The sequence below is a fragment of the Phaethon lepturus genome, unplaced genomic scaffold (assembly GCF_000687285.1).
Source record: "Phaethon lepturus isolate BGI_N335 unplaced genomic scaffold, ASM68728v1 scaffold42491, whole genome shotgun sequence".
NCBI classification, from domain to species: Eukaryota; Metazoa; Chordata; class Aves; order Phaethontiformes; family Phaethontidae; genus Phaethon; species Phaethon lepturus.
In genome coordinates, this window is record NW_010517782.1 from 33699 (window position 1) to 46941 (window position 13243).

Here is a 13243-nt window from a genome sequence, read left to right on the forward strand (position 1 = left end):
TTACTGCATTCTTGAGCAACGATGGGGCTCGTCTCTACAGTCAGAGTACAAGACACGTATTAAGTTATGCAGGAAACATCCAAAAAAGAGAATTCCATTACACTGCTCATGTGCTCTTCTGATTATTAGTTTAGCAAACGTTTAAAACTGTTTCATAAAATACAACCAGTAAACTACTAGCTATATGCAGTTTGTTGGCAAATAAACCAAATGACTCTAAAAGGAGATTCAGGAAATAACTGCAGAGCAAATAGCTCTTCCCGTGTTTCTGGCTTGTGGTCTCAACTTTTCTCACCCTTCTATCATTTCCTGCTTCAAGTACAGTATTAGTTACTAAACATCTACTAGATGTTTCAGAAAATGCATTTTTCAGTTCCTGTGAAATGGTCCTGTCAGAATAAAAGAAGTATTTCTAAAATGCTTTTGTTTTCAGTTTATTAGTAGCCTCATGCACTCTGTATAGCATCTTCTGTTACGGCTGACACAGTGCCTCAGACACTGACAGGAGATCGGAAAAACACTGATGGTAAATACCTACATAAACCCTTTTAGGTGTACCCTTCCAAAAAACATTCAGACGATAAAGACTTAAGCGAATAACACCCTTTAGAGTTACTGAATGTAATCTCTCTCACCTATCCTCATGGTACCTAACTGAAGCATGGGAATTGCTATGCACACACGTATCAGTCAAAAATAAAAATATGACAAATTGTAGCAAACAATGACATCAGGAAATAATATCAACCCTAGTAAATTCCAGATGCAAATATTTATTTTAATGTTGCTGTAAGAATATTTCTTCCTAAATTCACAACAGTATTACAAACTAAGGGCGGGGGGAGGGGGCTATGGAGGGAGCGTTGGGAGTGAGGGCAGGTGGTAGCTTCATCATTTTAGGAAAACATGAAGTTCTTCCACTTATGATGACATTTCTTGATTTGTCTGTGCTATGCTTGTAGGATGGCTATCACCTCTGTTTCAACGTAACAACACTAAAAGAGAATCCAGAATTTCAAGAAAAATAATTGTTTAAAAAAAGATATTTTATTTTGATATAAAAAATGCAAACTCTCAAGCAAGGGTATTTTTAGTGTCAAAACATTCTTTCATGAGTGCCTTTTCATTAATCTGACAGCAGATTTCAATTCAGATTGGTAGACCTACACCCTGGAAAACATTCAGTTATTTGCATGATTCATCTTCTACATTGCTCTAAGAAGAAAAAACATCTGCACGCAGTTTGGAATGCCCTAAATAATTTGAAAAACAAACTCTAGAATTAATGTAAAGAATAAAAGGCATTTGGTTCTTTTATTTGTTTAATAGAGGTATTAAAATATTTATTTTAATTTGGACAATATACCCAGTCTTTCTGTGTCTTTCCCTTATCTTTCCTCCTCTTATTATATCTGAAAAACACAATTTACAATTTACTGGGAGATGAGACCTTGACAGAATCTATGGCCAAGAACAGTTAATATAGGTATTATACAAATAAGCAAAAAAATTCATTTCCTTTCAGGATAAAGATGTTAGGATTTTTAATTTTTTTTTCCTTCCATTTCAGCAAATGTTGTGCAATGTCATCTTACCTTAACATTTCTAGTGGATTGGTCTCATGCACTTGGTTGCCACACCTGGGACAGTCATTGCTGTCTTCAAAGTGTTGAACAATACAAGTCTTACAAACTGAGGGACAAAAAAACAACCAACTTAGTCTCAGATCTAAATAATGTTGCTTGAACATGACCTAATGATACCAGCTAACTACTTCATGCATCAAAGATAAGAGTATTATTTTAAAGCAAACAATTATAACGTATCTTATCCACTTTTTGTTCCTCAAAGCCATAGCTAGTTCTGCTCTGCCAAGACACCGAGTTCAGCAGCATGGGTTAGACAAGCGCTGCTTGAAAGTATGCAATATTTTTACTACTTAGAATTCTCCCAGCATCATAAAATGCAAAACTCATACCATGTGGCACATGTAAAGCGCAGGTTCTCAGAAAGTACTTGCTGGGGAGCTCGAGCCCAGCAGAGCCAATCATTACTTCAGATGATTTGAAAATGACTTATGCACATTATTTTCTTTACAATGGTGTTGCTGCCCACTGGAAATACTGTTGTAAATACTTACTGTAAGAGAAAAGTTCACAGAAATTGTACACAGCTTCAAAGTGGCTGTTTCCCTTTTGACACAGCACCTTCACGAACATTGACAGAACTTACAGTGAACAGTTAATACTTGAATCTTAGAATGAAAAATCAGGATCATGACCATGGCAAGTATAAACAAACCCAAAACAACAATGTGAATTTAAAATCCAATAAATGGAAATTAAATCGAACAAGGTGCTACACTACTGTTGCTTCCAAATGATTAATTGCAGACTGCAGATTTTACTGCCATTAATAAGAAAATGGAAGCAGAGCTGATGAGTACAAATATGCCTGCTATTATTACTGCATTACAACATTCTGGATGCAGATAAACTCCATCCCCTGTTTATTATTGCTTCACCTAAACTGAAACGAGAACTGCAAATTCATCAGTAAATGGCCTGAAAAAATAAATGGACTGCTGCAATTGCAATATGCTTTCTGCTGAAACACTGTAATTTCTTTCATCAATTACCTAAAGAACTACGAGTATCTCTAAACAACCTGGTAAATCCTAATTATATGACAATCTTTAAGGAATTCTGAAATTCCTTTAACAAACGTCACCTAACAAGCAAAGACTGCATTCATCTTTGCCTTAGTATGCTCAGAAGAGTTATAATGCACACACATGAAACCTCCGTGGAGGTGTTTTTTCCAACTGCTTTAAAACACTAACTTAAGGACATTAACTTCATAGCTTTGGTTGAAATTACAACAAACTTTCCTCTTCAAGCCTGACGGACAGACTTCAGAGCGCTCTGGCTGGCTCTTGGCGCGCTCCCCAGGCTCAATGCCCCAGCAGTGCTGGATGCAGGGCAGGTTTCCGATGATCTGGTCAGATGAGCTCAGGAAGCCCCTGAGTCCTGCCAAACAAGCCCAGTAAGTGGGGCACAGTGCTGTCCTCTGCGCACGGGCACTCCAAAGCAGCCCAGAACCCTCATGCTATGAGGGCACTGTTCAGTCCTCAGGGTGCCATTTTTTCTTAACCTCAAGTTGTGAGGTATTTATTGCTGGCATACAGACACAGGAACCTGTAATCACAGGACTCTTGTATCATGGATCTTTTATGATTTGTTAAATTATTAAACTTAACTGATTTTTGCACATGCATTCCTTAACACTTCCATAGGGTGAGAATTCTAGAACAGAGCGGCAAATGTGATGTTCTATACCTACAACTTTTCTTCACTTTTCTATGTACTTTTTATAACTAATACTTCTAAAACTAAACATTTTGCTACTACACTTACAGAATACAAAGAATTTCATCACCCATAGAAGCCCTCATGACAGTCCAACACAGCATTTAAGAACATGCTTAAATCAAAGCACAAGTCCTAATAACTTCTAAAATATAGGTAGTTAAGATTTCTATAATCTCTCTTCATTATGATGACTGAGAATCTCCTCTAGAACTGAAAATAACAGAAGTTATGCTTGAAATTGAAAAGATATGAAGAATCTCAGCTCAAAGTTTTTCTTAAGATGTAGTTTCTGCACACGTTCAACCCAGGGGCAAACATCACAAGGTGGAATTCTTTATCTGATCAGCAGCTCCTCAGCCATCCCAGCTCCAGTAACTATCTGAACTATCTTTCCTTCTGTCACCCACCTGAAATACAAAGAAGCACAGGGAGCAACTGAAAGCGTAGTTCAGTTCTTTCACTAATCTGAACACAGCCACAGACACACAATAATATAATAGGGGAAAGGCACAGACAGTAAAATATATACAAAAATCACCTCTCCAAGAATATCAATCACCATTCTCTTTTCTTAAATTCATGCACTATCTGGATAAGGGTTAGAGCTTTCTGATTTCACTAGCTATGCCAAGATTAAATAGAGGTCCGATTTTTTTCATTTCTTGACCTGTGTCTTTTATAGGCATTTCAAACTGCATTACTTGCTTTAATTATCACAATTATTACGTATTTATTTACTTGCACTTTACCTCAAAAAGTTTTAAATTCTATAAGATTTTGGAGTAAACAGAGAAGAACATGACACTGCTCACCAAAACATGTCATGAATCTGCTCTGCAGTGCTCCCTGCATATTTAAGCCCGGATTCTAAGCACAACGTCCAGCATGTTCAAAGGTAAGGGTGTCGCCTCATTTCAGGCGTACAGCCCTGGAGAGAAAGGGGTGTTGTATAGTAATGTGTAACAATCAGAAAGCCCTCTCACCCATAGCTAGATAACAGGGTGCATGCTTGATCCCCTGAGGTCAGGAGCTGTCACAAGTAGGTATCAGTTGCAGACGAAGAAAGAGCATCACTTTCCTAAAGTTATACTTTTTGACATTGCTGTAAGACATAATGCTCTGTAAAAACATGTACTAAGGAACAAACAGAAACCCCACAGGCGTCCAGACATGAATTACTTGCAAGCAGCCACTCACACCATTCAAGTGTGCAGACAGAATTTGAATAGCTGGCCAAACAACATAATGTAATATTGTCAAAAAATGTTTTTGCTTACCCTCAAACTCTAATTACTGTACCTTTACTTTTTTGATACTACAAGTAGTTTTTGTAAAAAAAAAAAAAAAAAAAAAAGGCTCCAACTAAGTCATGAGGATGCCATGTCATTTGAATTGAAAAAACCCAACAGCCAATAACACTAATTAATATGAAATTCTGACACAGTGTTCATGGGAAAGCTAGGATGAAGTGAGCTTTTCTTTCTGAAATACGCCATCCTGCTATCAAGTCATTCATTGATCTTGCTCTTATTGAGAAGTGAAAAATGAGCGAATCACAAAAACATCCTACTCTAAACACATGACAGGAAAATCAAAACAGAAGACAATGTGGCATGAAACCATGACGGAGAAGGCTCCTTAATTGATAGTAATATGTATTGTAATCACTATAAAAAAAAATTTTAAATATTGCAAACAGAAGACCGTACGCAGACATAGTGGCTAAACTGCATTTAAATTTATTTATTTAAGCAACTGAGAGATTTTTAGGAGGAAGATAGTATAGAAAAGGAAATATTGCCACGAATGAAAGTAGTTAACATTGTTGCAAATCAGATCTTCCCCATTCATTAATGGAGGAGAAGTCTTATTCTTATTTATTAAAAAAAAATCAGGACATTTTTGGGACATGATTCTTCTATATTATTGAAGTAGAGAGCATCAAAGCAATTAAATGTAGAGATACTAGGTCTGCATGAAGTAAACCAAAGGATTAAATAGGATTAACCTATTACATTTGATGTCACATATAGTAAAAGTCTAAAACAAGAGCCCTAGAATACGCACTTACTGGATGACTTCAATGAGAATGAAAAGAACCATATTCTGCTCAAGCTTCTCAAGGAATCTGTGAAATATGCTACTGTCAACTGAGCTGCACGATCTGATATCTCATAATCCTGGTATCTATACTGTGCTGAAGATGATACACTACCTCTGACAGGAGAAAATGTACAGATTAGTGGTGGATGATGACAATACTGATGAGAACCACAAGGTTAAGAATCATCTGCTTAGAAATTCCACTGGAGAATCTCAATGTAAAGAGCATGGAGAAAAAATGCTGAGAAGCTAGTATGATGATGAAATTGTGAAGTCTAACACAGTTTTGAATAATGGCCACATCTAAATTCACCCAAAGGCTGCTGAGTTAAGTAACATAAGGGTTTGGTTTACTCTAGACCTTTTCTGACTGGACTTCACAGAAACTGAGCTTAGGCATAACTCTTTTTCAATGGAGAGCCACAAGTGATACAGAGTTCCTCTTCTGCTAATTCCTACAATAAAGGAAGGGCTTAGTCTTTAATTTTTTTTTTTGTAAGCCTCCTGTCAGGTAGAAACAGCAGCATCTCTTGGAGTCAGTCTTTCTAACCTGATACCAATTTTAAATGATTGATAAAGAATAAAAAAAAAGGAAAAAAAATGGTTAAAAAGTACTTGGTATAAATTTTGGAACTGATAAGCCTAACCCCTAGCCTTCTCTTATTTGGGAAATTTTTAGCAATGGGCACTCTAAGAGTATTAGCACAAAAATTCTTCAAAAGGAGTACCAGTGCCTTCATATCAATACCAGAGTGGTTTCTTATTTTTCTGTCAGCAATTAGTACTAGCCTCCTTCAGAAAACATTTCCCTGTGTTTTAAGAAAGCTATGTCTGAAATTCTTTGAGGACAATTTAATTCCCTTCATTTGCTCTTAGATGGATCTCTGCTCCATTCATGTCAGTAAATTTCTTGAAGTCTATGATGAGATGACATTGACCTGACACTACTTTGAAAAGTCTCATTGATTTGTCTTGTAAAGTATTTTAAACTTGGCTTTGCTAGGCTTTTTATTTGCTTTCCAAACTAAAGACAAATAGGACTATCTGAGCTATGGCTTTCATTTACACGTAGAATAAATTTGAAATTATTACTGTTCCGAAGAACCCTATGCCACAGGATAAATAAATAACACACTTATTTAAAGTGAGATGATTGACTCCCCAAAACCTCCCAAATACTAAACACTGCTAAACTTAAAGCCTGCTAAAATCCACACTAATGTAACTTGAAGAAATATTTATAATATAAACCAATCTATGGAAAGGAACTGAATTCCTCAGTCTGAGTATATTTATGTGCTTTCTTCATACCTTTTTTTGAGAGAAGATGGCACCCTTGGAAGCCATGCGTGGTCCAAGAAAGAGACTAATGATTAATGAAGAGCTTAATCTTCAGTGTAAGAGGTCTTTGAGTAGAATACATACAGACAAAGCATCATAAGAAACCAAGAATCTTAAGCCAGCCCTATATGGATGTATTCCCTACCTCAACAAACATACAGATCTGGATCAAGTCTTTATGCAGCCAGCTCAAATCATGAGGTCATCTTATACCATGAAAAAAACCCTTGAAATTGTAAATCAATACTGTAGTAATCTAAAACAACTTTTGCTTTTTCTCACGTAAAGCTATGGTGCTATGAGGATTTGCCTGTCAAAACTAAATGTGATTTACCAACAGCAATGTAAATGTCAAAAACACACAAATTCTAGCACTCAAAAATAATGAACTGATACGTGATACTCCTAGTAGGAGTAGGATCATCAACCAGCATTTTCAGATATGATAGGTATAATCATCCTCTGTTATCCTCAATATAAAACAATGAACATTTTTCACACTAAACTTTGAAGTTTCAGAGAATGGGATGATGTCTAAGGATTGGGTGAAAAGGGTAAGGAGAAAGGGAATCTTTAAACACAATTAAATTACAGATATATTTAATTCACCACCTTACAGGGAAAAAAGCACAAACCAACCAAAACCCCCAAAACCTTTAACACTTCCAGTATAGATTAACAAAATGACACTCTCTCACTTGCTTTACTGTAGGTCACGGCGTGACAGCAAACAGGCAAAAGAAAACAGCTTAACCGAAATGTACACAGTTTGCAGAATTCTGAGGTATGTGCTACATATGTTGGTGAAATGAGGACCTGAATTTCATGGTTGTACTATGACACTTCAGATGAGCCACAGTAAAAGTTAAACTCACATAAGTTGATTTACTACATATGATAAAAGTACTTGTGTGACATATGCTAATTGGCTGGCAACCGTAACGTACTACACAATGCTATGTTTTTCAATACAGACATATCTGGCTCACACGTTCTTTCAGATCTTTGTAATCACCTGAAAAATACAGATACAAGTGTCACGACTGTGCTGTATGTCATCTTATGCAAACAAAAAAAGTACGTATCTTATGCATATTGTTCAGTGAGAAGACTCTTCCTAGGTTATTTTTTAAGTGCTATTAACAAGGTACCTAAACAAAGCTTCATATTACATTTTTAAACAAAATATTCTACAACAGAAAGTTTAATTAGTTAATTGTGGGACAAATTCTTTGTCAGAACTCATCCTTTGAATTCTTCCAAGGATCTCCTCTCTCCTCTCTCACTTTGAGCCAGTGAGCAAAGAAGGGGCAGGACACACACAGCTAGTGGAACATCAAACCCATCTCAATGATGGCACAGAGATGTAACGAGTCACTTGGTGTATTTAATAAAGTATTTAATCAGCTACCTTAAACCTGCTTTAAAAGCACTTACTTTTAGTTTACTTTTTTAGGGAAAGTGTCTACATAAAAACAGGACAGAAAACTCTAATATACTTAACCACCCTTCTCAAAAACTATACATGTGAGACTACTCCAGTGTTGATTACAATTACCAGACACAGTCAGTCCGGATTCCCTTCTATTAAAAGCGATAAATAATTTCAGCACATGGTGATCAAGAAAGACTTTTTGGGTTGAAATCCTATTTCAAAATAAGACAGATCTGCTGACCTTTAAGATCTGCTACATGCCATTGACTGAAACTTCTGCAGGAGGAGCATGAAAGCAGCTCAGCTTGCTTTTCTGAGGGTGGAAAGTTTTGCTGCAGTAAAGTTCTTCTAGGACCTCCTGATAAGAGCATAAGTTTTTATGCTGAAAAACATATCTGAAAAACACTCTGGTTGCAAGATTATTGGTTTGATATTGAAAATTACATCTCTGGTCATTTTCCTGCAGGGAATGGCATTTCTGAATGTTCCTAGACTGCACTGTTGACAATTTCTTAAGGCAAATACTAGAGAGACCAACTAGGAGTAACGCACCACTTGATCTGCTGCTCATGAACAGGGAAAAATTGGTCATGGATACAGCTGCAGATGGCAGCTTGCCTTGCAGCGACTGTAAAATGACCAAGTTCAGGATCTCGAGGAAGGCTACAAAGTTAAACAGCAGAGTTAGGATTCTGAACTTCAGGAGATGGGACTTCAGCTTGTTTAAGCAACTGCTAGTCAGATTGCCCAAAGAGGCTATCATTAGAAAGAAAGGTACTTAGGAGAGCTGGCTGGCTTCTTTATAAGAAAATTTATTTAGACCTCAAGGGCTAACCAGCCCATTGTACAGGGAATTTCATCAGAAGAACTGCTTGGTGCACAAGCTTCCTAGTTAATATGTAAAAACAGAGCATATTAAAAGTGGAAACAAGGATGGGAAACAAAAGGACATAAAATCATTGCTCTGGCACTTTGGAACAAAATTAGGAAGGCCAAAGCCCAGCCATAGCTAAAACTGATGACGGACATAAAGGGATTCTGCAAGCAGGCTAGTAGCTGAAGAAAGTTCAGACAAAATGTCGGTCTGTTAATGAACAAGGGAAATAGCTTAGGCATAGATTATATAGAAAGGTTTGAAGCCCTCAATGTCTTTTTTGCTTTGGTCTTCATAGGCAGAGCCTGATCCCAGATGTCCGTGCATGTCAGCATGACTGGAGAAGGAGAGGGATGACCAGCAGCCAGGGAGCAGCAGGTTAGGGCCCATTGAGAAAAGCTGGATGTATTCAAATCTATACACCAAGTAGGATTCACTAAGCTGAAAGCTCATCACCATAATCGTGGTGATTATGGGAGATGCCTGATAACTGGAAAAGGGTAGTGTGTTATACCCATCTCTAAGAAAGATGGGAAGGATGACCCAGGGAACTATAGCTAAACATGCTTCCCTAGCTCCCTGGAAAAATGGCAGATCACATCATGTCCCTTGGAATCAATTTCTAACTATGTGAGGGACAAAAACATAATCAGGAAGAGGCAATATCAATTTACCAAAAGCAAATCATGGTTTAGACTAATTACAGCCTATACCATTTGAACAGCATTTACAGGAGTGACAGAGCCCGGTTCTTGGTACTGGCAAATAGTGTTACAAGGAGCAATGGTCACAAGTTGTTGTTTGGTAGGACATTCAGAAAAACTTCTTCACTAGGTAAATAGCGTAGCACCGGAAGTGGTTACCGACAGAAGCTGTGGAGATTCCACGCTTGGAAATTCACAACTCAACTATACAGAGCCATGGCTTGACCTGGTATAGTGCTGGCAACTAAGCTGCCTCATGCATGAAGTTGGCCTACACAACCTCCAGATGTCCCCTTCCAACCAACATTTCTATGATTGTGTAAACAGTCTGGTATTTTTTAGGACACTAAAGAATGTTCCTGAGGAAAGCTTATTTTCCAAGTTTTGTAAGCACACACTGTACTAACAATGGAGTTACTCAGAAGACAGATAATGGGACATACCCTTTACCTCGCATCTAGCCTGCTTCAACATCCTTGACAACTGTCTAACAGACTAGAGAAAAAGTCTCGGTCCATAAGACAAAACCATTCTGCTGCAAGTAGCAAAAAAGAAACGAAGTACTGAATTTGCAGAATAATTATTTTGCAGTAATATAAGCACTTCCTTCCCAATAGATATAGGAAAGTTTGTACTGCTGGTGCCCAAGTTGCACTTACTCTTCCCAGTAAATGGTGGAGTTGTCATCCAACATCTCCAAAAACCCCATCAGAAACATCTCTTATTAAAAAGGCACACTTTTCTCAGAGTGTGAGAAACTTTGCTACTTATAACATTTTTCAGTAAACACAAAAGATGTGAATCAACCGCTAACTGATTTGGTCACTACTGATCACATTAGTTCCTCTGTGATCACTGGAGAACATCTATGTCAAGACATGCTTTTCATCTTGTCCAGAGTAATACATTGTACTCCCAGTATCTTATGAATTTATGCTTCTTCTTAAACTGTTAATATCTGCAGATTTTGATGGTTTGTGCCACACTGTTTTGAATTATGGCAATTAGCAGTACGAGACAAATAGCAAAGGACATTTAAAATTGTTGTATTTTGCAGTAATTATTTGGATATGACTGAAGAACCATATCTGCACTTCAAAAAAAGTTTAAATATTTCCTAAAAGCCAAAGGCTAAAATAATTTATCGGAGTATCTTCCTGAGTTCTGCCACATACAGATCACCTTTTCCTCTACAGACATAAAGCTTCCATATCACCACCTGAAGTTTTTTGTTTTCCTCTCCATCATCGTAAGCTTCATATTTTGGCAACTCAACTTTGCTTTAAAAGAAACACCACCTTCTTTCCTGCAGTTCTACTTAATGACCCAAACACGTGGCAGCTTTTCTGTGAGGAGACCTGTGCAACTATATGGAAGCTCAGTAACATTCACGTGCGCTTATCTGGGGACTAGGCAGTAACAGACTTGTCTTGGTAAAGAGCTCACAATCTACAAGTGAACAAAAGAAACAGATGCTGCTGAGAAAAAAACACTCCTTCTGCCATTATTGTTTTGTAATGGGAGTGAAAGTAAATAAACAAAAATTACCTAAACAGAAAGATACCATAATAAAAACATAATAAAAACTTTTTTTCTAAGCCTGAGCTGATTTCTGATGCAACATTTTTCCCCTCACCCCAACCTTTTAAAAGGTTACTACTGTTCATTAAACTTCAACCATTAAAAAAGTTAACCAATGCTGGAATTTTTCCATTTTCTTTAAAGGGAAAGATAATTTAAGAATAGCTAATATACCTCTCTTCCTCCTGTTTTATTTCAAGTTCTTATAAGGACACTGTGCTTAACTTCTCCTGAACTTAAATTCCTTTACCAAGTAACCCAAACCAGAACAATAATATCACAAAACACATTATGATTCTTAGCTGATATTAGACTTGGAAAAAGTCAGTTCAACATTATTTTTTCCTCAAAAAAATAAACTAAAAATAATATTATTATAATGGTAAACAATATTAACATTGTACTATGAACAACATACAGGAATAATAGTTTTCATTCTTTATGTGCTTGGTATACTAGGGACATAACACCATAATGTAAAAATTAACAGAGAAGACAATAACAACTGCAAGAACAACGCTGTGCAGAAGTTACAGGAAATGCGAAGACAAAGCTTTTAACTATTAATTTATTAAAGGTTTAAAAATAGGAAATCTACCAGAAAACATATAGTTGCCCTTACTCTTCTTAGAAGTGTTCAAATTTTATTTGGAAAGATGCCAAATTCTTGAGAAGGTCCAAGCAAACTATCTTCAATTCATTAATAAATGGAAAGAAATCAAGCATGTAAGTAATTTAGCTTGTGCAAGTAAGATGACTGAGTTTGATAGGACCATTCGTACCTTTAATATAATTCATACACACTGATGTTTTAGAAGTATTAGGAGCGTAAGACAAGCTGGATAATTTTTCCTGAGTTAGTTTCATTCAAAGAGAACTATTCTCCAATAAAAAATTTTGCTAACTTTCAAGTATTTCTACACCTTGTGCCATGGAACACATTACAGAGAGATGCGAGCCACTACTGACCAAACTGGTGTATCCATCATGCCCACTGCCAACAGATACTTTGGCTTAAGTTTCAAAAGCATGGTTATATTATCAAAATACGACATCCAACCTAATGATCTTACTTGTGATCAGCCAGGCCACAAGTATACATGTTTGGTGCTAGAGCCAGCACAATCACCACTAGCTTAGGGCAAAAAAAAGGGTACCTCTACTCTGCAAGGTGTTAAGCAGAGTCAATCCCTCATGATGACCCAAATGGCAGAACAGTGTCTGGGAAACCCCTCCAGAAACTGCACAGCATTTCATGCAACACTTCAGATGTAAACAAAAACTGGCACAGAGATCATATTAAACACGTAACGCTTCAAGGAAGTATCACTTATGAAGGAGGGAGTGTTTTGCAAAGTACTACTTACAGGTATGGAGGCACTCAGTTACTGTAGTTGGCTTGATGAGATAGCCTTTACAGATATAGCAGGTGATATGAGGATTGAAATCTTTCACCAAGTGCTTCCTCTGAGTAGCCATTCGTGGGGTAAGCAATGCTGGCAGGGCGCTCGGGGCCAGAGGAGCGAGTCTGAGAGGCGTCGATGCCCACGGTTCACAAGAGCTGCGGTGCTGCTCTGTGCAACTGGACTTCTCCAGGCATTTGCTCTTAACTCTGGAGGTCTCACAGGGACATGGCTCATAACTCCTGCTCCTGTGCCAGGCGAGTCATTTTCTTACCTGTAACACACGTGGAAAGAGAGAGGTGTGTAAGCCTGGCAGCACAGCACCGGTGACGATGCCCCGGGGGCAAGTGTCGCCATAAACTTGGCAGAGGCGCTCGGGTTGTTATTTACGTAACAGCAGCTGGGCGCCCGGCAGCCGCGGTCCGAGCCGG

At 37.6% G+C, this 13243-nt stretch overlaps 1 protein-coding gene across 2 annotated transcripts in view; it reads right to left on the reverse strand.

The window, feature by feature from the left end:
* The window catches only part of PCGF5 (polycomb group ring finger 5), a 28625-nt gene extending 15537 nt beyond the window's left edge, over window positions 1-13088 (reverse strand). The window contains exons 1-2 of one of the 2 annotated variants that reach the window (XM_010296489.1): window positions 12777-13074; window positions 1596-1692 (exon numbers count right to left, since the gene is read on the reverse strand). In XM_010296489.1, the coding sequence (XP_010294791.1) occupies window positions 1596-1692; window positions 12777-12888 (209 nt within the window). In that variant the 5' untranslated portion in view covers window positions 12889-13074. Of the gene's footprint in view, window positions 1-1595; window positions 1693-12776 lie in introns of both variants that reach the window. The other variant, XM_010296490.1, reaches the window with a different exon arrangement.
* Window positions 13089-13243: the final 155 nt, after the last annotated feature.